This window comes from Haemaphysalis longicornis, unplaced genomic scaffold, assembly GCF_048455015.1.
Source record: "Haemaphysalis longicornis isolate Haplotype H1 unplaced genomic scaffold, Haemaphysalis longicornis Haplotype H1 scaffold_10, whole genome shotgun sequence".
Lineage (NCBI taxonomy): Eukaryota > Metazoa > Arthropoda > Arachnida > Ixodida > Ixodidae > Haemaphysalis > Haemaphysalis longicornis.
This window is the reverse complement of record NW_027526204.1, coordinates 14,935,511-14,962,914: the sequence shown is the minus strand read 5'-3', so window position 1 is coordinate 14,962,914 and position 27,404 is coordinate 14,935,511. Positions and strand designations below refer to the sequence as shown.

Below are 27,404 nucleotides of genomic sequence, written 5' to 3'. Positions count from 1 at the left end.
AACGACCTCGATGGCCCCACCCGTCACGGGCTTCACGCAAATAAGACGGACACTATGCTCAATCTCACGTGGTACTCAAACAGTGTAGTTCGCAAATGGCGCTGCGGTGCGGACGTTATGGGTTCCGATCACTACCATGGGTCACATTGGAAGACAATTCTCGTTGCAAATTGCATCGCACAGCGATAGACTAGGAACGCTTTTGCTCCCTCATAGCGGAATACGAGCGCGATTCGCCGCTAGCCACTAAAATAGCTCGAGCTGTCAGGCATGCGACCAGACATTTCGACGTCTGGGACGACACTCCAACACCTGACAAACACTTGGTCAACCTTTGGTCGACCCGCGAGACCCTCCACCTTCAATATGTCAGCAATGTGTTTGTCAGGTGTTGGAGTGTCGTCCCAGACGTCTAAATGTCTGGTTCGCAAAAAAAGCGCAAAAAAAAGCGCAAGCTAGACGGTACGCCAAAGTCCCTGGCTTGACCCCTGAGCAATTTTCAATGAACGAACCGGTTCCTACAAGATGTGGCGCACATACAAAGCTCTCCTTTGTACAACTCAGTTCCTTAACACCACGCAAAACACCCTGCTTGCTCAGTCTATAGACGAAGATGAATTAGAACGAGTTGCAGTCCAAACATTCTTCCCCAAAGATAACTCTTACGACTCGACTATCTAGGCCCCAATCTACGGTGATCAGCTGAAGCCTGATGACACATCCTTCACTATTCAAGAACTTCGCATGACGCTTGAGGCTGTTAATATCAAGAGCGCTCTCTGGAAGGACAAAATTACTTCGCAAATGCTCGGCAACCTCAATGAGAAATGCAAAGAATGGTTGTTAGCAGAAATTAACACAATGTGGGAATCTGGCATACGCTCTTTTGAATGGAAACACTCCGTTGTGCACCCAAGCCTAAAAAGTATCCAACTACCATTTCCAACCGTCGTCCTATTTCAATAGCATCCACTCGTTGCAATCTGATGGAGCGCATGATCCTTACTCGTCTCACCTAGCTACTCGAGACAGCGAACGGCGCCATTTACAAACCTGCACAAATCGGTTTGCGGGCCAGTCTCACCACTCATGACAGCCGGCTCTTTACGACCAATGACAGGGGAAAAGCGGAGAAAGAATATTAAGTCACCTCCATGAGTCCTCGTTACTGTCGACCTCAAGGAAGCGTTTGACACAGTTTCCCTTTTCTTAATCGTTGCAATTATGAGATAACTTAACTTCGCTCAGAGACTCACCAATTTTGTCAAGAACTTTCTATATAACCGAACGTTTGGAATTCATTCCGGTAATGTGCAGCCCCCCCCTATCATCCACAACCACTGAATTGTAGCACGGGGCGCTATTTTATCTCCAACTCTATTAAATGAGGTTTCTACGGGTGATAAGTAGGTCACCAGCTACTTATCGCAACAAAAAAAAAAGATACAAAATTTTTTCGTCAGTACCCCTTGAAGGCATTTTTTTTTTCTTTTTTTCAAAATGAGCCAGATCCACCGAACGCGAACTTGAGAAAAAAGCGTAGGTTCGCTACCGGACCGAAATGCAACGCGGTCAATGCTGTTATGTTTTACCTGTCGGCTAGGGGAAAATCGAGGCCACAAGTAATGAAAAATTATCTGATGAATTTGTGCAATATTGGGATGATAAGTTTGGATTGGGGTCCCACTGAATTGAAACAGTGAATTTGATGCGGCATTCGTATGAAAACCTTATCCATATTGACTTTGAAAGAATGGTGCGGTTCAGTGTAGGTCTAAAAGGCATTAAACATATGCAACAGGGCTCCAAGAACAGTAGAACTATACATGGACGGCAGGTGAGTCATCTTGGCCTCATTAGCAACTCCTATCAAGTTCTTCAGTAAGATAATTTTCTTGGACACGCATGAGCACACTCACAAAGTTAGCAAACTCTTCATTGCCTTGCCACAAATTTCCAAAGTGCTTCATAAAAAGGCTGCTTATATATTCCCTTCAGACTAATGAAATGGTTCGTATCCTGGTTCGTAACTAAATAAATGTCGTAGGAGCGATATTTGCGAGGGCTTGTAAGCGGCGGCTATTTAGTTAAGTGCTAAAATTGGAAATATGGGTGTACACAATAGAACCACAGTCACTGAGAGGGATGGGGGAGAGGAGATAAATCATTGTTTCAAATCTCAAGAGTTGCATTTCATTCACTTGGTCAAGACATCTTGGGACAGATGCTTCGCCAATCTCCTAATAGCCGTATGAATTCATGGTAAGCCGTTTCGAAAAGCAAAAAAAAAATTCTTGAGACACCCACGAAAGTCTCAACAGTCAAGCCAAAAGGAAACTCCCATTGGGCAAATGACTTTGGCTCATTTTGATTCTTGAAACAGCAGGATCTGGCCTATTCTCGATACCAACTACGATCTGCGTATACGTTTGCAGGGCGTTGTCTCAAATATTTTCTTGCCACCGCTTTATAAGGGGAACGTTGCCGAGCTTTTCTTCTAAGGGCAGTTTTAACCGACTCATTCTCGGTTTCTGCATCTGGCTCATTTCGGAAGAAAGGCCACTTCATATGGCGTGAGTGTTTTAAATTAGGGCGCACGTACCCCGGCGTTCTGGATGTTCTGGCAAGAATAGTGGTTATGTGCAAGGTCTAGGAAAGGTTGTGTGTGAGATGCACGCCCTGATACTAATATGATGGAGCGGAGGAGACAGGTAGGTAGGTTGTATAGGACGTATTTAATGGCGGAACTCTCACGCTTGCGACTTAATGATACAAACTTGTATTTGGATAGGTTGAGCGACATAAGCCAGATTTCCCGCTAATAGGAAATAGTGTTCAGCTCATTTTGGAGAGCTATTCCTGTCGGAAAACCCCGCGTTTTCCAGCATTAGGAGAGCCATGGAATACGCCGGAAAGAACGGAATACACTGGAAAACGCCGAGCCGGACGATAGGAACGCGGGGACCGCATTCTCCAGCGTTAGGAGAGCGATGGAATACGCCGGAAAGAACGGAAAGCACTGGAAAACGCCGCGCTGGAAGACATCAACGCGGGGAGGTTGCTGGAAAGCATCGAATAACACGGGGATGTTGCCTTTGGAGACTGGGATTTAGATAGGGCGAACGGGTCAGTACGTTCTCACGGAGCCGCGGCTTGGCTGGACACAGCAATGCCTCGCGCCGGTTACGTGGTCGACTGGTTGTAATCCAGCGCCGCGATCGACGCAGGTGCTCCGAAACTTGGCGTTTGCGGCCCGTCGGGTGCCACAAAATCCCACTTTTTTAGCTTGCGCTTCGCGGAAACAATGCTTCGTACGAGCGACGATCATGTCGTTCAATTGCATTGCAAGCGTCTGTCATAATGAACGTTTGCTGTATTGCTGCCATTAGCATTCCGGTCGTGTTTGAAAAAACCTTCCCTACAAATTTGCCGTTAACAACGCAACATATCGCAGATCACGGAAATGTTGGAACATCTAAGCGTAGCCCGCTAACCTAACTAATGGATAAATAAAGCCCTTCACAAATTCCTGGGGTTGTTTGAGTGAGTTCCAATTGCATATATTGTGCCGTGGACAACCTTTGATGAAAGAATCAGGCAATAAGGGTAGCCCGTTGGCAAAACGGACGCATATGGCAAGCAAGACTTGCTTTTTGAGGACGTGGTGTAATTATTGCAGTTCACATTGTGACATGTATTTTTGGGCCTTTCAGAGCCCCATTGTCTCCATCTGCGTGCTGTTGTATTATTTTTTTTTGTGAGCAACCTGTTTATTTTAACGCGAACCATGTGTCCAATCAAGCTTAAATAGTGAAAACAAAATTTTAAAACCAGCTAACCAGTTTCCGCTTGCCGCTACCGGTGTTAAAATAAAAAGAAATGGCGCCAGTGAACCCATTACAATACCAAGATGTGTTAAAAAAGAAAAAATGTAGAAAGAAAGAAAACGCCCGCCTTCGCTCCAGCAGGGCCGCTCGGAACCTGTCGCGCGACAGCACTCGCGGGGCGGGGGAGCCCACAATACGGAGAATCGACAGGGGTGCGGAGGCCTCCGGTCGCGGCACGGAACAAGCTCTCGTGATCGGCCGGGGAGCACTTCGTTCCTCCCTGCTTTTCGCCTTTCGGTCAAAATTCGTAGGTGGCTGCGTGGCTGAGTGGCCCGTACACATTTCACGTTGGCGCTGTGCCTAGTTGAAGTTACGCGTAACTTTTTTGTAAAAACGTGCATCTTATGTCTCCGGGGAGTGTCAGCAGCAACATGTGAAGCTACGAAAGCTGTGGTAGAAGCAAGAACAGTGGTCCGGATTCCAAGCATCTCGAAGTGACGACTCCTCTAGCGACGACACACCGTGGTGCTTGGGATTATTGCCACATTGATGCGAGTGGATACGACGACTCTCGGAGGCAGAGTGATTTGGAACACGTGCGATGGGCTTCGACGATCGACTGAAATTGCAAAGACCCCTGCATGACTTGGGTAGGTATCGTGCGTGCGTACTCTTCGTGGTAGTGCTGCACCACGGAGACGTGCGCTTTTCGTCACAGGATACGCTTCCAGGCCTTGCTGTACGAATGCAGTGTCAACGGATCAAGGTTCACTAAGGCAAGGAACCCAGCTAAGGATTAACTGTCTCTATTATTTCTCACGTTTTGCTGTTAAAATAAAAGAGTGTCAAGAAATATGTGTATACTTGTGCTTTAATAGCCCTATAAAATATAAGGAACGAATTTTCGAACAGTTACTGTCGATGCTCGTTTAATATTTTTTTTTATCCGGGAGAATAAATTTGCTTTTATGAACAGATTGAGCGCTACTGACGGAACGCGATGATGAAACAATGCATTCAGCCGGGCGAAATCAGCTGAAAAGTGCCGAAATGAGTCTAGCTAAATTTTGTAGCGCTACTTAGGTTCCCCCAAGGAAGGAATTCTGGGTCTCACAATACCCAAAAACCGCTCTGGACGGCACACAATTTCCCCTCTGCATAAAACCCTGTCGCAACTGATGCACCTTCTGCACCGCATCTCCCACCGCCGTCTAGGCCTTAAAGAGCACGATACCCTACAGATAGTGCAAGCGTTGCTTGTTCGCCGCATTACCTACGGAACCCCGTACCTCGCTCTGAAAACAACAGAAAAGGCTCGGCTCAACACAATGATTCGCCAAGCGTACAAAACTGCGCTTGGCCTACCCACTGCTACTGCGACCCACAAACTACTCGCCTTGGGAGTTCACAAGAAGCCCAAGAGCTGCAAGAGCTTGGGAGCTGCAAGAAGCCCATCATTCAGCTCAACTACGGCGCCTGCAATTGACTCACTGGTCGACAAGTCCTTACAGCATTAGGACACCGTCCGATACCCCCGAGGGAACAAAAACAACGTATTCCTCTAGCCCTGCGAGATGGCATCCGGGTGGCCCCAATTCCTCGCAATACGCACGCCAACTACCACCTTGGCCTCCGGGCTGCCCGTGCTCGAGCCCTGACTGCGCGATACGGCGAAGACCCCAGCGCCCTATATACAGATGCTGCCCCCTAACCTGGGCGCCCGGCCACGTAGCCTGCGTAGTTATTCATACTGGCCAATGCGTCACTGCCGCCACTACTACCACAAGCTCAATCGATGTCGCCGAAGAAATAGCAATTGCCCTGGCCGCCATATCGCGCCCTGACCAAGTAACCATCCTCACCGATTCGCAGACAGCCTGCGGAAATTACCAAATTGGCCGAATTTCTTCATCAGCACTTCACATCCTCAAAAACTGCTCAACGACCCCTGACATCCGCATCTTCTGGGCTCCTAAACACGCCGCCATCCCCGGCAATGAAGCGGCTCACGCCGCGGCTCGCGATATGATACACCGAGCCATTGCCGACGGTGGCCAATGTTTACCCCCTCACGATCAACCCCACCCGCTGAGTGGCTACACGGAGATTCTCGCGCATTACCGGCAAACTCGCCGTCGTCTCCCATCACCGCACTGGCGCCTCTCCAGAGAGGACGCTACAACTTGGCGGCGGCTCCAAACGAATACCTGTCCACATCCCACCCGCCTCCACCTCATCTTCCCCACCCAACAACCTTCCCTCTGCGCTTACTGTCCCCAGCCTGGCACCCTCTACCACATCATATGGGAGTGCCAACGAACTCCAGACTTGCTCCCCCTTTCCAACCCAACCTTCGAGCAGTGGAGGGCTTCCCTGGCCAGCCCGGACCCGGATATCCAGCTTAAGTTGGTGACCCGAGCACGGACGGCCAGCCGAAGTCAAGGCATCCCGGACTAGGGACGCCTTCCACAGGGCAACGCCCACACATCAGCCTCTGCTGGAGAAATAAAAATATTTTTCTCTCTCTCTCTCTCTCTCTCTGTGTGTATTTCTTGTTAACAGCCATGCGGGTTTGTAATTACAAGGCTATTATTGAAAAAAGGCCTAGTGCGAGCACCGGCCACGCTATACGCTGGAGATGGGGCGTGTTCCTGCGTCACGTGCCAGCACGCGCCGGATCCACGCGTTTCCGCGTCTAGGCGTGTTCCAGCGCCCAGGGTCCGGCGCGCTCCAGCGTTTCCGCGTCCGGCGTATTTCAGCGTTAGGAAGTCCCATAATGAGGCATTCGCTGGAAGCGGAGCTCCAGCGCCGCTGGGTTTTCCGATAGGGATGTGATCTACTGAGTCACCGATGGTGCGGTATACGAACAATCATCTTTAAATAAGCGAATTCTCGATGATATCCCTGCTGAAACGATCGGTATATACGGAATTATGGGAATACGGAGTTCATACGGATTATGCCGCCCCCAAGCACACCGAAAGTAGATGTTGGTATAAAAAACAGGGAATCACATTAGTGTGCGCAATAAAAATGTTTCGCACGAGTTTCGTGTTTTTATCTTCAATAATAAGCAAAATGACGCTCACTATGTTTTCCCTATACTCCGTGTATACGGAATTGATACCGACAATGATTTGGCGGTTCTAGTTAGCTCACCGACATAAAATCGGTGTCAAATTTTTAGATAAGTAGCACTATTTCGTGCATGTGTGTTTTTCAAAAATATTCCGTGTTTCCTTGCGGCGTTTTGTCATTCTAGGAAAATATTCCGTATTACCATATTTCCGTATATGCGGATCATTTCAGGAGGGATATGCGGCGTTTTTTTTTTTCGAAATGAGCCAGATCCAGAAACCGAAACGAAGTCGGATAAAGCTGCAGTGAAGATGAAAACCGGGCCCCTTTCCCTTAAAAAAAGGGTGGCTAGAAAAAAGTTGAGATAACGCAATAAAAACGTGTACGCAGATAGTAGTTCGTATCGAAATGAGCAAGATGCTGCTGTTTCACGGATCCAAATGAACCAAATCCGTTTGCCCAATAGAAGTTTGCTTTTGGCTTGAGTGTTGCGACTGTTTCGTGGGTGTTTCCGGAAGTTTTGTTTTGCGTTTCTGAGCTGGCTTATATGAGTTCAGACGGCAATTATGTGATCGGCGAAAGGTCTGTCCTCAGATGCCAACAACGAGGTGAACGTAAGAAGTGAACGAAATGAAACAGAGATGTGAAATAACGATTTCATTTCGTCTCCCCCGTTTCTACAAAGTACCTCTGTTTATATTTATTTTTTACTCCCATACTTACCATTTCAATACTTTACTAAGTAGCCGCCGCTTACGAGCCCTGGCAAATCCCCCCTTTCCCGCTTTGAGTACGAACCTCTTCATCACGGTCAAGAATATGACGAGCCTTCTTCTCAAGCTTTTTGGAAATTCGTTGCAAAGCAATGAAGAGCTTGCTTACCTAGTTAGTGCCTTCATGCCTGCCCAAGATAATTGTCCTAGGGAAGAATTCGAAAAGAGCCGTTAATGGTGCCAAGAGCACTCACCTGCTCTCCATGTACATTTCAACTGTTCTTGAGGCCCTGTTGCATATTTTAATGCATTGTCCACAAAAACTCAATCGCAAAATGCTTGAAAGTCTATTTAAATAAAGTTTACATAAGAATGCAGCATCAACTTGAGTGTTTCAATTCAATATAAGCCAAATCCAAACTTATCCCCGAAATATTATTCAAATTCACGGCATAATTTTTAAATACTTGTGCCTATAAACTTCTCCTAGCTGACATGTAAAATATAGCAAATAGTTTTGACGGCGCTCCATTTGTCCGGTAAAACTTCCGCTTTTTTCTTAAATTCGCGTAAGGTGGATGTGGCTCATTTGAAAAAAAAAGCCTCATATTATGTTGTAAGTGATTAATACAAATCAGAAATAAAAGGGCCTAGTGATTCTACATATACACTTGCGTCAACTGATGCGAATGTTAAGCGTTTGCAGTCCATATCTATACTGGATCGCTGCTTAAGTGACGAGAACATCATTATAATGACCAAAAATGCTTTAAATTGTGATAGCCGGAAATCGGATACGAAATAGGAACGCTTCTCGCCCTAACGTGGCGGCCTTTATCCCCATCAACACTCGTTGTGCAGGCGCACGACCACCACCTTCTGACGGCCAACCTGATGACCGTGCCGGCGGGCCTGGGCATGGCGAAGCTGCTTCTTCCGGAGACGCTGAAGGCACCACTCGCCAGCGCCGCCCCGAGACCTCTTGTCAAGTGAGCTTCTCACTGAAACACAATGCTTCCTATGCCCACTCTCAGGCAAGACGAGTGCGGAAACTGTCTATCCCGAATTCTACTGCAGCATCCTCCACAACACCACGTAAGGATTATTTGGGCTCCCGCCCATGCCGACGTGCCCGGCAACGAAGATTCCCATCAGCATGCCAGCGATCTGACACACTGGGCTAGGCAGGAGTTCGCCGATCAGTGGCCTGTCTGTCACGTCTTGTCCCACAAAGATATCACGCTGCGCTACGGCCTGCAGCGAACAATGCACACCTCTGCACAGAAATACCTCACAAGAGAACAAGAACGCCGCCATCGAGGCATTCAAACTAACACCTTTCCCCACCCAAGAACAACCCACATTCTGGCCCCCACCCGGAAATCCTTGCAATGCTGCTTCTGTGAGGCTCTGCGCACGCTTTACCATATTGTGTGGAGTTACCAACGCCCCCACCCCCCCCGCCCTTCCCCACCCCTGAGCACTGGGAGAGAGCACTGTCCAGCTGGGACCCTGATTTCCAACTTTGGCTGGTGAAGAGAGCCCCAAAGGAGGAGGAGGAAACAACTTTTATTGTCAGATAGATTGCGTTAAGCGCCTGATGGGGTGGCTCCCTCTTCACGGGTTCCATATGTTTCCAGAGCCGCCTGGCCCCTGTGGATCAGTCCGAGGTGGTCTTCCAGAGCGGGGCTGAATAGCAATATCTCCCATCGCTCGTCAACAGTGAGGATAGTAGGGGGATTACTTGTGGGTATAGGTGGGGGGCGGCTTTGGAGAAATTACACTCTCCTATGACGTGCTGGAGGGTGCCTAGTGCATTGCAGTGAGTTCATCTGTTCTTGTATATTTCTAGGTACATTTTATTCTGGAAACAGGGGTGGGGAAAGGAGCCTGCATGGATTTGCCCTTATTTCGCTTGTTCTGCTCCAGTCAAGGAGTGGTGGGGGTGTGGGACTGTTGTTAACTGAAGAACGACGCAATCCAGACCGGGGCCATGGCTGCCCTTAAACGGTACGATAACGTTACTAACAGGGCTCTAAGCAATGATGATCATGGTCACTAATGACGCATACCCAGCGCGCGCAACGTTCGTGTCCGCCACTGTACAAACGCTGAACCGCACATGGAACTTGCTGGCTAATGGCTTGCTTCTGCAGGTGACACCGTTACTGCGTCTGAACCAAATTCTGTCGAACGATGCGTGAACTGAGTTCCATCGTCCATTTAAAAGCTTGAGCGAATCTCGGACGCCTTGCAGACATGTTGCTCCACTCCTGACCATTACCAGGTTGAACAGTAATGATCAGGGTCGCCCACCAGCTCGCAGAGGTGGAGAACGGGGTCGCCCACCAGCTCGCAGAGGTGGAGAACGTCGAGCATACGATATATGCCGACGATAGCACCCTGTGGGTCAAGGGAGGTAGCGACGCCCAAGTGGAAGAGGTCCTGCAGAAAGCAGTGAGGACCGTCGAGGGGAGTCTCGAGGGCACTGGCCTGAGGTGCTCACCGAGTAAGTCTGAGCTGCTTTTGTACAAGCCCACAAACAGTCAGCGTGAACAACGAAGAGAACGAGACGAGATTAAGATCTACACCCAGGACGGGTCGGCGATCCCCAGGGTATCCGACATCAGAGTACTGGGTATGCTTCTCAACGAGAAGGGCAACAATGGGGGAACAATGGCGAAGATCGCCGGCAAGGCGGCCAGCGCCATTCGGCTCATGAAACGAGTTTCCAACAGGAAGAGGGGGCTGCGCGAGGAGAACCTCATACGACTAGTGCAGTCATTCGTAATGAGCCACATAACATACGTGGCGGCGTTTCACAAGTGGAAAACAAATGAGAAGAAAAAGCTGGAATCGCTCATTCGAAAGGCGTATAAGACGGCCATCGGACTACCCGAGTCTACAAGTACCGAGCGACTGCTAATCCTGGGCGTACACAACACCTTGGACGAAGTCATCGAGGCCCAACGGGTGGCGCAGCTAGAGAGGCTAACCATAACCAAAGCGGGCAGAAGAATCCTGGACAAGCTGGGATACGACTACCATGAACAGCAGGGAACCAAGACCCAACTACGAGGCGACACCAGGGACAAAATCCAGGTGGATGCAGTTCCGCGCAACATGCACCCGGAGTACAACGAGGGCAGGCGGCGAGCACGGGCCAAGGCGCTGGCGGAACTCCACGCCGGGGACGCTGGAGCCCGCTACGTCGATGCAGCAGAATACTGCAACGAACGTGGCTTCGTGGTGACGGTGGTCGACGCCGAGGGCAACCTCCGAGCGGCGGCCAGCGTTGCAGGCGGGAGACCCGAGGAAGCAGAGGAGGTGGCGATCGCGCTGGCCCTCAAAGATCCAGGCTGCACAACGGTCCTGAGTGATTCCAGGCAAGCTGTCAAAAACGTCTCCAAAGGCAGGGTTTCCCCCGTAACGGAGAAACTACTGCGAAGACAACCAAGCCTCACGGGGAAGACGAGAATCAAGTGGTTCCCGGCACACGCAGGTACGGTGTCGGCACGTGCTCAGAACCACAATGAAACCGCACACGCTCGTGCGCGCGAACTCACTAACCGCGCCGGGCAAAGTGGCGGAGAGCATTTGTGGCACAGCACACGAGACCGAATGACTACCTACAAAGAAATTACTCAGGCCTATCGACTTGCCAGACGCAAGCTCCCGCCGCCTTGCAAAGGATTGAGCAGGGAGCAGGCGGTCATCTATAGGCAACTCCAAACAAAGACGGTCCCGAGCCCCTACCTAAAGCACGAGATGTACCCGGAGACATACCCTGATGCAACCTGTCGGGTGTGCCGCAAAGCTCCAGCAAGGCTCGAGCACATCGTCTGGGATTGCCTCGCGTACCCGGACGAATCAAACACAAGAACGATGCCACCTGCCTTCGAGGAGGCGGTGCGGACTGAAGACCAAAATCTTCAACTCCAGGCTGTCCAGCGAGTCATCGTGGCGCTGGCCAGGCAGGAGGACCCCGGCTACCCGGTGACGGGGAGCGGAGGACCCCTAGCCGGGTTGGCTACATCTGCGGTGACGACTCTGGCCAAGTCATGAAGACCTAGCAATAGGACTTCATTCGCAGGCCCCAAAGACGTTTTCCCAATCCAATCCAATCCACTCCTGACACGTTTTCGACTTCTCCACGCTGAGTCACCTATCTAGACTTGCCAGTTTTCATTGAGTCTCCTTCATATTTCTCTTTTCGCTTCTCAGCTTCCAACAGACTCCATAGAAAGTCGCGATGGTCGGAGTATACATTTCCGGTGTCTCGAACCTGCAGGGAACGCATGCATGCTTTGGTTGCGGAGGCTGATACAATCATGACGGTGCCCAAAGGTCGCCGAAATCTTCGTCGGCTCAAAACGGCTGATCATACCTCTCCCTCCACACGCGAGAAAATTGCTGCGAGGATGAACAAGAAGTCCAAAATTCTAATGTTTGGGTTCAGTTTCGCAAATTGAATCCGTTTAAATCTGTCATGAAGTGCTCTTCCTTCTTGCGTTTCCAACGGTGCATCTGCCGTCGTACAACTTTCAACAGAGCCTGGCGTCTCCAAGCCAAGGGGACGGCGCGAAAACTAGGCGTCCAGCTTGCTGAAACGTTTCGAATCCAGCAGGTCGTCTGTAGAAAGTGTAGTGGGAGCGGTGTCGGGAAAGTATCCATTTTTCGGTGTTGCGGTCCCCACTGAGCAGCGACTCTAGCGGTGTTCCCAAATGGCTCTTGTGCCTTGTTCGGATTCGCTTTTCGATAGTTTGCGATTCCGCCGTACTTATTTTTGTGCTTGGGGTCCGGTGACAATACGGCTTTACGGTTTCTTCATACGCAGCCGAAGCTATCAGCCAGCGTGATTCCGCTTCTAGGCATTCAGGTGGATGGAATGGCTCAGACTCCTGGGCCCGTTTGCTCAAACGCGATAAGTGTGGGAATAAGTTCTCAACTACGACTTTAGTGATGTCTAGGTAATAAGTCGTTTGCCCGAAACGGACACAAACGCTCGGTTAAGGTAGCGTTTCTGTCGGGTTTCCTGTCAACCGGCTTATTTGTCGTTGCCGACTTCAACTTATTGGCGTCTTATTCGTTAGCGGGAACTAATCGGGAACTTATGCGTATGGGCAAACGGGCCCTGGATGGGTGCGACCTCGCGCGCTGCTGCAACGTTTGGTGCTAGCCGGCCTTCACAAATGTCCGGTAATGGTTCACCCTTCATGAAGTTTGGAAAAAAGGTGTACTCGAACTTAGGCTCACCTGATACTTCCTCCATCCTTTTGTTCACGCCGTTTACTTCACGCGTGCTGTCATGTACTTGGACGGGAGCAGCGGAGTTGTCCTTGTATGCGGCTGGCGTGGCCTCGCATTCTTCACAGTTGCTCTTCTCTTGAACGCTCGACGCTACCTCGGTGCTGGCTCTCACGTTATCAATATTTGGAACGTGGCTGTGGACCGTCGTCTCGATACGACACCGATACCCCTTGCACCCACGTGGCCCACCATTGAAAGTTGAAACCTGCAGCATCGGCAGGACATCTGGCGAAGTCGACGTGCGCGAGCCGACGTGGGAGGGGCCGTGTGGACGGTGTGAAATCCTCTTTCCGGTAAACGTAATGCCGGCTGCCCGCAGATCGTTCAAAGTCAATCACAGCGCACTGAGGGCCCCGCATATCCTATCCTGGTAGTGCAAAATGTCGTAGCAATCGTGTTCGAACTCGTCTCCTTCCAGCAGCTCACCCACCATATCGTTCAGCTTGTTGAGTTCGGCGTCCTTCTGTTCGAGCTCGTTGATAGCCAACTCCAGGTCCAACGCAGATGGTGAGGGAGCTTGCCGGAGCGCGGTCGCTGCCTTAAGCAGACTCGTAACTGCAGCGCGAAGAACCTTTCTCAACGAACGTAGGGCGTCCATGTCGTCACCAGCTTGGTACTCGGGGGACGTATGGTTGCTCTCAAGCATGGTACCCTGGACGTGACGGGGCATATCTGCGTCCGGTTGAAGGTTCCAGTCAGTCGTAGGTGGGTGGTCAGGGCCACCCATGCAGACCTCCGGCTGAGGGTGGGGCTCATTAGCGGAACAACAGTCAAAATCGGGGGGTTCTAGCTACCTCAAGCCGGAGGGGACGTAGGTGGTCTCCTCCGTAGTCGCGTGCGGTCATACTACCGGGCTTCGGCACCAGAAAATGTTAACGGACGAACGACGCAATCGAGACCGGGGCCATGACTGCCCTTAGCGGGGACGATAACTTCACTAACAGGGCTCTAAGCAATCATGATCATGGTCACTAATGACGCATACCCAGCGGGAGATTTAGCAAATGTCTTTCTATTGTCCTTGTAATATTTGACTGTATCTGTGCAGCATTTTACTAGCGAAAAATAGACGCCGACGAAGAAGAAGTACACAGGACAATCGCTAGACTACAACTGAAATTTTACTTAGTGTCCGTGAAACAAAGAAAGATAGATGGGATTGATGGATGGGATTGAATTGAATCGAAAGATGGATGGAAAGATGGATGGGATTGAGTTGAAATGAATTCGACTGAACTGGAATAAATTGAATTGGATTGGATTGGAAATCGTTTTAGCAGCAGTAAGCACTCTCACAGGTGATTCACGGTAAGAATGATCTCCAGTGCTTCGCCCACTCCACATGATTCACTTCGTGGAGATGCGTGAATTTTTTGTTGACGCCCTACGTGGTGGAAGTTCTTGACTTACAACATTTACGTACACGGCTAAAAGGTGCTTTCATAACGGCCTCTATGGCTCTGTGCCCCTTTGGTTGTAAAATTTCCCACACGTCCAGCGTTGTTGAGAAAGTACTGGCAACGTTTTCCGAGTCCTGCGGCGCTTGGTGGCGCAGCTCTGAGAACACGATGTTCGAGGCCGGCTCGAACGGCGTGATAGCGGCGCTGCCCGTGGTCATGCACATCCTGGTGACGGTGATCGTCTACACCGCCATCCTGGCCCTCGGGGACGCGCTGCTGGGGAGCCTGCTCCTCGCCCTCGGCTTCACCCTCAGCCTCCGGGTACGTGCCGCAAACAATCACTCGGGATTTTCTCATGAGTTGTAATCTTCCCAAATTCTTTATTGTGTTCACTGTTATTCATAGTGTCGCTAGATAACATACAGAGTACCGTCACTGAGGCGCGCGCCTGAACAACAGCGTCCATTTTGTGGTTTATCAGTGTTGCTCCATGGCCCCTTCAGCGGCCTCCCCGTAACTTGGACGAGGTCATTCGTTAACAACACTGCCGAAAAGGCATACTTCGGAAGCGCGTTATCCTTGACTGCATTCGGAACGACGCCAGTCACGCGCAGCCTCAGAGCAGGGAAAACAATTAGGTCACCACAGTTGACCGACAGACAACGCATAAACAACACAATGGTGGCACTCGTGAATCATCGCAGTGCAAACAAATCTCACGAAATCCGAACTTACCCATAAACACAGCGGCGGCACGGAACAATAGGAGAAAAAGAGTTCCGATAATCTGTAACCTTATCTAGTGGCAGTAGTTATTCCGTTATGTCATCCGGTGAACCCGAAACAATCCGGATATGTACGATGGTAACTTTATCTTTGCACTTTACGTGCCTATGTTTTCTCTAAATTTTAGCGTTTAGATCCTAATCTCGTACTGCACAATAACACGCATTTCAACGTTGAAATAACAAATCAATTTGGGTACACGAGCGTACACGGACCAAAGTGTAGCCAACAGCCCTGGGCAATGAGGCTTTCTGTAGCACGTTAGCGTCATTTCTGCCGGGGAGACTACACATTTTCTGTCCCACTTACAGTTCACAACAGTGATCGTGTGCATACTCGCTTACAATGTTCTCGTCGTCATCATCGTAGACATGTCCCCGGCTGTCGGAAGAATACCGGCTGGAAAAAGAACGCTACGAGATGTTTTATATCTCAGCAAAATACGAAAGGAGAGATGTGGCCCTAATACGCCGGCGTAGTGAAAGCGCAAATATCTAAAACAACCTGTAGCAGAACAGCGCGGCAGTGTAGAGAGAAGAAGTTGGGTCTGTGGAGACCGTCAGCCGGGAACCGCCCCTCCAAATCTACTGGCTTTCTTTCTGTCTATGCCAAAAGCACCGTCTTTGACGTCGCTCCTGGGAGGACTTTAATGAAAAAGCGATAATATGACATCGCAAACATAAAACTACAAGTGCCCATGACAACAAAAGGAAAGTTGGTCGGGAATATGATGTGTTCTTATTACACCTGGTAGAGGGGGACGTGATCACACTGCTTGTTACCAGAAAATACGACACAAGCTAGGCGCCAACAACGAAGCCTCCATTGGGCTATTACAGTCGTTAGAAGTGGTAACAATAAATCATGGGCGCCGGACTTAGAGCCGTCGCTTAGGGCAGCCATCTGCGTATCTTCCGCAGTTCACGGCTCGTCCCTCACGAGGTTGACCTCCTTCGCTGGGCTGTTCCTGCGCATGCGCATGAGTGGCCCTGGCACTATCGTACGATTCCACTTTGTGCATATGCTGGCACCCGCTTATTTGGACGATTGTACGCATGTCACCACGTACTCTTTCGCTTATGGCTACCAGGTAACGAAAGTGAGGCCAGAAATCAGGAGTGTAGTTCTTTGCTACTCTTAAAGAACAGTGGAAGGTAATCTTTCTGCTGGCAATAAGGGGGGATCGATAAGAATGAACTCCACATAAGTGACAATTCTTTGTCAAGATTGATTCATTGATTATCGGGTTGAATGCGCCAAAACTACACAGGTTATGAGGCGCGCCGCAATGGAGGGCTTCGGAATAATTTTGGCCACCTGGTGATCTCTAACGCGCGCTGAAATCTCGAACACACAGGTGTTTTCACTGTTCGCGTTCATCAGAAAAGCGGCCGCCGCGGCTGGATTGGTTGCAAGAAAAATACACTACCTTTCATGGGAGTGTATGTGGCTACCCACTCTGAAATTGTTTTGAATATATTTTCTTGAGTAAGACGAACAGAAAAAAGGCGCTGATTGGTAATACATTTTCTTCTTTCTGGTCGTACACACGCACCGATAAAAGTAGTATAGCAAAAACCAAAAGGAATTTCGTCCTGTTCACTTTGCTGTAAAGAATTTCAGCAGCAACGTGATTACCCATGAGGCTGGCCTACCTTGGGCGTGGGCAGCGTTCTGCCTTGAGGCACCACGGAAGGAGTGGGAGGGGGGAAAGGAGCCGTTGAGAAATTATAAACGAAATTCCCCAGCATCCTAGAGATGTCGCGTAGAAAAATATAGAATTTCTGTGGCCTTCTGGATTATCCGTTTCAAAATGTCTCTTAACCGTAATATGTCCCAACACGAAACTTCTCCGTTCCATATTTGGAAGGTTTGATTAAATAGAACCATTCAGGGGTGAGAAAGCTGCGCATATTGCGCAGTTTTGATACAAATTTGTTTTCCTGCGCCAGGCTGCTCCAAAAGCTTGAAAATTGCAAAAATTGCGCCAAACTGCTCCGAAAGAATATGAGAGCCAAAGATTTTAAATCTCCCGTCAATTTCAGTAGGGGAAAATCCTTACTGACGGCATAATTTTCGAGCACGTTGAAGGTGATGCTGTTTGTAAAGGTTTAATTGATTGATCATTCGATAAAAAACCCGCATAAAATTGCCCACGGGATAGATTTTTCAAAAGTCACAATGTCGGGTTGCACATGTTATATTGTGTGAATTTTTAAAGTTTTCCCATGTAAAGTTTCCACACACTACTTGTGCAAGTTGATTTTAAAACAGCAATTTTGGGAGCGCCGCACCTCCAGAACGACATTACTGGGCGCCGCCATGTTGGTGGGGTGAAGATTGGAAAACATGGCCGCTGGGCGAAGCAGTTTCTCGTGGTTCAGGCAGACTGCTCTTCGCCGATTTCTACCGCGTTTTTGGTTATGGGCGTGGCCGGGTTTACATTTAGTCGTTTGACCTCTTGCGTTGCGGGAAGTTACGCGACTCGAAAGACGGGGGTTCATCAAAAACAAAGGGGTACCCGCAATATCGCCGTGTTTCGGCCTTGAGTGTGCGGCACTGTGCGTGCTTGAAGTGAAATTTGGGACTCATTACGGCGTTATAAAACGCCGAGTTATTGTTGCTGTTGACAGTGAGCTTGCGAGCGGCGGGAGTGGGACGATGGACACTGCAGAAGTGGCGGCGTAGGCTGCATCACCGCCAAATGTTCAAGCAGTGTCCGATAGCGGGACGGGTTATTATAGCACGCGAGTAATAATGGTCCATCTATCTGAATTGAAATTTAATGCCAAAATAAATTTAATGCCAAAACATACCAATACTCTAATTACGATCGTAGTGAACGCCCACCTTGGGGCTTGAAATGGGAGGTCTGGTAGGGTGCGACGACTGTCACCTCGCTTTGCGCAACTTTTGCCGTGGCTCTTAGTTGTGCGTAACGCCGAGTCTGGGATTACATAAATAACAACTTCGGCATTCACGGGATAATAAAAAATTCTTAAAATTGCTGTTTTTTAATTCGATAGTTTCAACGGAACTCCGCGTTATCTATGCATAGAGCCCAAGAATGAAAAAAATGGTTTGAAAGGTAGTATAGTTCGTTCCTTGTGATACTCAGGTAGAAAAAAAATTATTGAAAGGCTGTTTCAGTGTTATGTACGTTCAAAACCGATTAAAAAGCGCCCTCCCCCCCCCTCCCCCCCCCCCCCCCGAGTGGCCAAGAATTTGACTTTTTAGGCTCCCAAGCTGACATAATAAATGTCGTTCTTCTGCTCCAAATCAAGGTTCTTCTGCTCCAAAATCGAAATTTTGCTGCTCCAAAAGCTGCTCCCAAATCTGGTTCAGCTGTCTCACCCCTGACCATTGAATGCACGGCATTTTGAAGCAACTGTGAGGCATAATTAAAGAATAATTGTATTTGCTTTGTTGCGGACACCCTCTTAGAGTCACTCATCCGTAAAAGCACCATGCGCGTAACAAGCACGCGGATCACGACGTGGTTATCTTTCTGAACGTTCTTTGCCCTTGCTTTTCAATTTTTGTACGGTGATGTGCGACGCAGCGGCTTTCGGACATCGTCGAACGACACGCCGAATCGAGCTGGATTGCGAAAACATGTCGTCGCGGGTAATTTGAGAGGGTTTGCAGGGGACGACTGATGGTGGCATAGATCGCCTCAGCGAATGCCAGCATATCTGACGGGTACCCGTTGAAGTCCGAAATCGATGACCAATAGCAGGTGGAAAAATCAGCAGACATGAGTGGAGCATCCGAACGAAGGAACCCTAGAGAAGGGGGAGGGGAAGAAGGGAGTGCTGATGCGGTTGAGGAAATCTCCGCCCGCCCCCCCCCCCCCCCTCGTCCTCCTTGCCGACACCATGACAATGGCCAAAAAGGTTCAATGTTGGAAATTGTTGTTTTATTGGCAGTTGAGCGGCAAGGCTGCTTAGCTTGTTGTTGAAAGAGACGGGGCCGTTTTGGCCTCTGCATTTACAAACTATGCCGTCAAGAGTTATGCAATCAGAGCTGTCGAAACTGCGCTCATAAAGCGCAGTCTTGATAATTGGAATGAGATTAGCCTCTTTTATTACCGTACATTCCTGTTCGACACATAGAAAGCTTCCATCGCTAATTTATTTGCGGCTAAAGAAGTGGATTTGAAATCACCTGAAGCAAGCCCAATTTGATGTTGCTAGAAATTGATTTTACGAGTTGTTTTCACCGGTGTCAACCGATCGGTCTTCGGCGTATATGACGTCACTGGAAAAGCTTTATTTATTTATTTATACTTTAAATATTTACATTTATTTAATCAATGGCGTTTGTGATCCTTCGCCAGAATTTCTCTAATACACGTGGTTTTCAAGGAGTTTGAGTTGATGAAGGTGTTTGTAACTTTGAAATGGCGACCATTCGAGCGTATATCATAGTATATATTGCATTTACGGTTCCGTTCAACCAAACCGCCTAATCATTTTCTCTCACATTTCCAACTATTTAAACCCCGACCTCATTTTTTCTCTTCTTGCCCGTGTTTCGCGTAAAATCAAAAGTTGGACGGAAGCCCGTCCGATCGGAAAAATTTATGACAACAATAAATACTGGCACCTACCAAGAATGTTTATGAAATCCAAAAAAGACGTTTCGGCTCACGTAATGGTGCCTTGTTCACAATGAAACTGCGAACAAGGCTCCCGAGCGGGGGAGCCGAAGCGTCTTTTTTTACATTTTATAAACATTTTTGGTAGGTCCCACTTTTATTGTGTCTTGTTTCGGATAATTGTAATTAATTACGTTAAATTCTCCCCCTTGGTTTTTTGCCTTTGTTTTCGCCCTTTGTTTTTTGTGTTAATTGCCACACAAGACTAAGATATATATATATATATATAGAGAGAGAGAGAGAGGGAGAGAAAGAGAGAAATAAAATTAAACGGCTTTACTGTTCAGAGTTCGAACGAGGACGGGGGGTAGAGGGGTGGAAGAAGACCAGAGGGCATTGCAGGGCTAGGTCGAAGGCTCTTGCGGTCAGCCCTCCTCCGGGCTGGCGGTGAGGGCTGCCCAGAGCCTGCTACACAGAATTCTGCAATGACCTTTCCTCTGCAGTCTGCAAGAGCTGCTCTAGAGGGAAGCCGCAACTTTGACCCACGCGCGTGCAGGAGCTCCTGGGCACGCTGTTTTCGCCGCTGGCGTTTGCAATGGGCCTGACTGGAAGCGATGCCGTTGACGTCGGCTACCTGCTCGCTGTGCGCACCTTTGGAACCGAGGTCCTCGCATTCCTGGAACTGAACAAGATATCCCTGAGCAGGTCCTTATCGGTACGAGCCCCTTGCGTATTAGCACAGCTCGCATATCTTCATTTCAGCGCTGGCTCCTGAAGAGCCGTCGCGACAGAGTTTGGCTGTCAACGTTAGCCCTGTCTGCGTGTACACTCGAATTACTGCAATACGCCGGCACCACTGCGCGTGCCCAAGACATCTGATTTCGGGTGGGCAGTCAGGTTGTCGCTTTAGCGATACCACGCTGTCTATTCGGGCCAAAATATCCCTTTCCCAATGATAGCGGGCAAGAAGCAGTCTCCTAGGAGATGACTGATTATTTGGAGAATTTAAACCTCTTTAAGCCGAGAATTTAAACCTCTAATACCGGGTAAACTAGGAAAAAGAAAATAGGTGATTCCCTTTTTATGGCGTCTGCGACGGTTTTCGAATTTTAGAGGCTACATGTGAGGTACGCTTTGAATGTGGCCTATTTGCTTAGAATACAACCTCGATTAGAAGCTTTCATCTGTAATACCGTCCCAAATATGTACATGTGTATCCCGCTACGTAAAGCACGTAGGCGACGAAAAACGAACAGCGAAATCAGTGAGATGAGCTCAAGTATTAAAAACAATAGTAAAATGCCTAAAATATCTTAAGCTAGTCCAGAACTTGCGACAATAAGGAGAAGAAGGAAAATCTCCTTTCCGCACACTTATTTATTTGATTTGCAATCAAGGTTGCGACCTCAGAGCGCCATGTCAGATCGCGGGAGAAAAAAGCGTGTTCAGTGGTACACTATAGAACGGCCGAAAGAAAACGCACTTCTGAACGTCCGCTTGGTTTTTTGTATATCGTGTGGCCGAACACACTCCCACAAAATGGTCCACTACCCCTTTTCCTCTGTTGTGAACTGCAGGAAGCCAGTAGCACTCGTCAGGCACTCATTGCCTTTAGCTCCTGCACCTTCAGCAGGCATTATACCAAAGTCTGCTGAAAAAGTCTTACCTCTTTTCTTCTTCTTCTTCTTCTTCTTCTTCTTCTTCTTCTTCTTCTTCTTCTTATTTTTAATATGCGGTATTGTAGGCGTTATTGCACTTCAATTACAATATTTACCCGCCGCGGTGGCTCAGTGGCTAAGGTGCAGTGGCTAAGGTGCTAGCAGTGGCTAAGGTGCTGACCACGAGGTCACGGGTTCGATTCCCGGCCGCGGCGGCCGATTTTCTGATGGAGGCGAAAGGGAAAAATGCCCGTGTGTACGAGATTTCGGCGCACGATAAATATCCCCAGGTGGTCAAAATGAATCCAGAGCCCTCTACTACGGCTTGGCGTCTGCATTGCGTCTCATCGTCTGCGTTGCGTCGGCGCGTTAAACCCTACAATCAATCAAGCAATCAATTACAATATTTACTTCTTCCGTGCTGGTGGAGTTTTCCAATACTGCCATCTCTTAATATTCAGCTAGAAAAGAATGTTGGTGTTTGCACATGCGAGCGGATGCCTTCGTATAGCGCTTCTTCCGCGCTGTTACTCGCAGCGGCGGTCGGCAGTGGTGGCGACGTACGCGCTGTGCAGCTCCTCCAGCCTTGGACAGATGCCGGCCGTGGCCAGCGTGTTCACCAGCATGGCTCCCCGGCGCTCCGCGGATATTCAGGCCCTCCGCTGGAGGGCGCTGTTCACCGGATGCCTTAGTACCTGCCTCAACGCCTGCATCGCCGGTGAGAAATCACCCGGTCATTGTTCTTATGCTCAAGCAACTCACCGGAGCAGGTTGTCTTTTACCCAATCATACTGGCTACTTGAGTGCAATCTCCGGCTACTTGAGGGCAATCTTGATAACAAGATCGGCAGTTACCGCGAGAGCACATGCTCTTCATGAAGGAAGCTCAAGTCGTGAATCGCCTGTATGCCCTCCGCCTTACTGGAACGTGCTCTGTTTAACAGATTGAATAGGATCGATAGTGCCGTGGTATGATTTACGGGGCCTCAGCGGCAGAGGGAGTTGGTAGGGCCAGAACGTTATTCGAATCACAAAGGGTATGGGATCCCGATTCGGTGTTTGCTGTAAGGAATGGGCGTGAGTCGCGCTCCGATGAGGCGCAGACACCGGACGGGAGCCACGCTGGTATAGCCAGGGACAGCTTCCGCAGTTCTCCTTGGTTCCTCTTCGCGTCGATGTTCACTTGCTCCCCGTCAGGGGGCACGCTTGCGGACTCGGACGGTGGCTTGGGCCTCTCTCAAGAGGTAACTGACTCTATTCAAATGACTCTTGTATCGGTCTCCGCTGGTTGGTGCAGGTCGCGAACGCCCTCTGCGTTGTAGTCGCCCATTTTGGGTTTTTCTAAGTAAGTGGCCGTGCTTGACCGCTGTTGCCTTGTCTGCAGCCTTCCCGAAGAACTTCGCCCCCTAATTTATGCGTCGGGACCTAGCGGTGTGGCCTATGCCTTGGAAACGGGCAAGGACAGCTTTTGAATTGCTAGAGCAATGAGCAGGTTCCCTTAAGAGCTGTCACTGCGCAAACAGCATAGTGGCTTACGCCGACCACTATATTGAACAAATGCCTTTCATGAAACCGAGAAATGTCTATTTGCACGGCCGTATGTGCGAGCTCTTCTTTCCCATTTCAAAGGCATTAGTGCGAAGATGGCAAATGGCGAGTGTGGTTCGTTGGCAGACAGAAATCGACACCATTTTGAGAACCCAGTGCTGTGAACGGCGAGAGCTGGCCAAACATGTGCAATGAGAGGTATTTTGCCACTGTTTTGTAGGTGTTAGTGCCGAGTTATGACACTGCTGGAGGGATTCGCTGCCCAACTTAGCGTACAACTAGTCTTACGTTAAACTAGGTTACATCTAGTTGGCGCGGCCTGAGTGTTCTGGAATGAACCCCGAGACGTTCCCCCAAGCCTAGTCGCTAGATGGCCCGAACTTCTACGCCTGTATAGCGCGATAAGGCTTTCCGTGATATGGACCGGGTGGCGTGTTTCCAAACGCTTCGCTGCACAGCGCACCCACGTGACATGTGTGATGTTCCTACGTGCTCTATTATTTTGAGCGCCTGCTGAAACAAGCCCATCGGTCAGTCTCTGCAGCATGGAGTGGGCTCGGCAGCAGCACGACGGGCAAGATGCTCAACAATCCTTTTCTTTGTATGCTGCAGGTTCTTGCTTCACTTTTTGTGTCGCAATCTTCGGAGCACGGCTGTGCTTTGGATCCTTTACCGCTTCCTTCGTCCAGCGTTGTCGACTGCAGAGCATCAACGGAGGCTTATCAAGTGGCCTGCGACCGGTGTGAAGCGGAGGAATTCATCGTGCCGGTTGCGGTATCTTCTGCGCCGGCGCCTGCCTCAGGAACGGACTACCACGTGGTCCTACCAGCCCGTATAAATTGCCTCACGTCAGCCATCCCCTCCAGTGGGCTCGGCAGCAGCACGACGGGCAAGATACTCAACAATCCTTTTCTTTGTATGCTGCAGGTTCTTGCTTCACTTTTTGTGTCGCAATCTTCGGAGCACGGCTGTGCTTTGGATCCTTTACCGCTTCCTTCGTCCAGCGTTGTCGACTGCAGAGCATCAACGGAGGCTTATCAAGTGGCCTGCGACCGGTGTGAAGCGGAGGAATTCATCGTGCCGGTTGCGGTATCTTCTGCGCCGGCGCCTGCCTCAGGAACGGACTACCACGTGGTCCTACCAGCCCGTATAAATTGCATCACGTCAGCCATCCCCTCCAGTGGGCTCGGCAGCAGCACGACGGGCAAGATGCTCAACAATCCTTTTCTTTGTATGCTGCAGGTTAGTCCCTATTCTTATGGCAAATGTTACCGTAGCGATGACCGCTTTTTGTTTCTGCTGCCGTGCCCACTGTGTGTTCTCAATTTACAATTCGATTTGTGCACTTTTGCTAAGAACTTGTTGATTTGCGGAGACGTTGAATCAAACCCTGGCCCCGACGAGAAGGAAATGTTGGCTAAACTTCTTTCTGGTCAATCTGCTATGACAGCATCTATCAATGAAATTCTGAGTAAGCAAACGAAACTTGAGGCAGATATCACGTCAGTTACAGAGCGCTTAAATGGCCTTGAAGTTCAGCTGTCTGCAATAAGTGCTTTGAAAACAGAAATGTGTGCGCTAAAGGATACTGTAGTGAGACTAGAAAAAAACGTGTCGTATCTTTTGGGAAAGGTTGACGATTTAGAAAATAGGAGTAGAAAAAATAACTTGATTCTGTACGGTATCGATGAAGACCCGTCTGAAACACCCGAAGAACTTGTCGAGAAGATAAAAACGAATGTTTTCGAAGAGAAGCTTAAAGTCTCGGTGAGCAGTATCGAAAGGTGCCACAGACTTGGCAAAAAGAACGAGAAAGCTCGCCCGGTTATAATTAAGCTCCTAGATTATCGTGAGAAGGTAGAGATTTTGAAGTCGTGTCCAAAATTAAAAGGAACCCCGTTTTCGGTCTCGGAAGATTTTTCTAAGAAAGTGCGGGAAATTCGGAAAAAGCTCTGGCAGAGTTCTGCAGAAGAAAGAGAAGCTGGTAGTAAGGTCAAAATGATTTTTGATAAGCTAAGCATTGACAAGAAAATATACAGATGGGACGAAAAAAAAGGCAAGCGTTACAAGGTTTCCGGAAATTCCGAATGACTTCATAACAAAACGAAATCGCCTTTCATTATCTTAAACGTAAATTGCCGCAGCATTGTCAACAAATCAGTCCAGCTTGAGGGTCTCATACTGTCGCACGATGCTGATGTAGCCGTACTTACTGAAACGTGGTTAAGCAGTGAAATTTTTGATAGCGAATTTGTCCCAAAAGGCTATAACGTGTTCCGCAAGGACCGCGACCGAAGAGGAGGAGGAGTTGCGATACTTTTCAAGAACTCATTACATCCGCAACAGTTGCCTGATATATTAGAAGTTGAAGGCATATTTTGCAAAGTCTATATAGGTAAAGTTCGTTATGTTATAGGTGCGGTTTATCGTCCCCCGAACTCTTCTGACAGTGTTCTGGATAAGCTTAGAACCTACTTGCGGCAAAATATAAAGCCACATGACAAACTCATCTTGTCAGGAGATTTTAACTTGCCTAATATTGACTGGGACAATTTTTCTTCTCATTCTACTAGCAATGCTAATCACGAAATGCTAGATATTGTTTTTTCGTTCGATTTACTGCAGGTTGTTAAAGAATACACTAGAGAACTAAATGGTTCAAAATCTATCTTGGACTTATTCTTTTTGAGTGGCTCAATCCAAAACACGGCAATATGTGAAGTTACCAGCGGTATTTCGGATCACAGGGCAGTTTTGCTAACTTTTTTAGATATGTGTGTTGATCGCTGCAGTACAAAAACTTCCTTTCCGAATTTTTCCCGAGCTGACGATGAATCCATTCTGGATATCCTTGACTTTCATTACGATGATTTTAAACACTCGGGTAGCAGTGTGAATGACCTGTGGCTTACTTTTAAAGATATTGTCTTTGAATGCGTGGAGCGTTTCATACCGAAAATCGTTAAAAAAACTGAATGCCGGAACCCCTGGATTACAAGAGAAACGCTACATTTACAGCGAAAACTTAAGCGAATAAAAAGCAAAAGAGCGAAATCTCATGATAAAGCTGCTTATACACCGCTGATAGCTAACCTGTCGGGCGAACTAAAACTGCAAATTGCGCGCGACAAGGAAAGATACCACGAAACATCGCTTCCAACTTTTATCAAAACATCACCCGAGAAATTTTGGAGGCTGATCACGCCAACATCTCGCTCGATTCACGCATTCACGATAAGCGGCCAAAGAACATGCAATGAAGAAACAGTTTGTTCCGCCTTCAACAACCACTTCAAGTCTGTTTTTACTTGTGATAACGGCATCCTTCCAGATTTTTCAATATCGCTCCCACCTATTCCGGACTTAGTCATTTCCGAGAATGGCATTTTAAACTTACTGCTGAATCTGGATGTTAAAAAATCAACCGGGCCAGATGGCATTCCAAATGCCTTCTTGAAGCGCTACGCAGAATGGTGTTCTCGCTATTTGTTTATTTTGTATACCCGTTCGTTGAATGAGGGCCAACTGCCAGATGACTGGAGGATCGCCAAAATTAAGCCTTTACACAAAGCGGGAGACAAGTCATCTATTCCGAATTACCGACCGATTTCCCTTATATCAACATCATGTAAAATTCTAGAACACATTATTCATAAACATATAATTAGCTTCCTTAATTCTCATAAAGTATTAACAAATGTTCAACATGGGTTCAGGCGGGGCTTTTCAACGAATACTCAATTAGTGGAAATTACGCATGACTTTGCTCAAGCAATTAACGAAGGGAAGCAGACGGATGCCATATTTATGGATTTTCAAAAAGCCTTCGATAAAGTTTCGCATGCTAAATTACTTCACAAATTAACTTGTATTCTACAAAACAAAAAGATCCTTGACTGGATAACAGCATACCTAACAAATAGGCGTCAATTCGTTACGGTAAACAATACATCTTCTAAACACGCTCCTGTAAACTCAGGCGTTCCTCAGGGATCCGTCCTTGGGCCTCTTTTTTTTCTGTTATATATAAATGATATCGTCACTGACCTTTCTGTTCACATTAGGTTGTATGCCGATGACTGTGTCTTATATGAAAAGATCACCTCAGTTGACGATCAAATTAAACTAAATCGGAACTTTCTAAAAGTAATTTCGTGGTGTGACAAATGGCAGATGCCTGTTAATTTTGCTAAAACAGTCTTTATGAGAATTACCCTTAAAAAAGACCCTCTTTTGTTCCAGTACTCCACCAACAATACAATTCTGTCAGAAGTAACTCAATACAAGTACCTTGGTCTCTGGATTACAAAAAATCTATCCTGGTCAAAACACATAGATTTTGTAGTAGCTAAATCTCTCCGTAAACTTTTTTTCCTAAGGCGTTCTTTAAGATCAACCACACCAACTATTCGTCTCCTCGCTTACAATGCCATTATCCGTCCTATACTGGAGTATGCTGTGGTCATATTGGACCCGTTCACTCA

General features: G+C 48.4%; 1 protein-coding gene across 1 annotated transcript in view; it reads left to right on the top strand.

Annotated features, from left to right (window-relative positions):
• LOC144159732 (solute carrier family 28 member 3-like) overlaps window positions 1-27,404 on the top strand; it is a 70,556-nt gene that overhangs the window by 35,471 nt on the left and 7,681 nt on the right. The window contains exons 8-11 of the mRNA XM_077691433.1: window positions 8,480-8,607; window positions 14,484-14,649; window positions 20,271-20,429; window positions 21,910-22,090. Of these exons, the coding sequence (XP_077547559.1) occupies window positions 8,480-8,607; window positions 14,484-14,649; window positions 20,271-20,429; window positions 21,910-22,090 (634 nt within the window). The remainder of the gene's footprint in view (window positions 1-8,479; window positions 8,608-14,483; window positions 14,650-20,270; window positions 20,430-21,909; window positions 22,091-27,404) is intronic.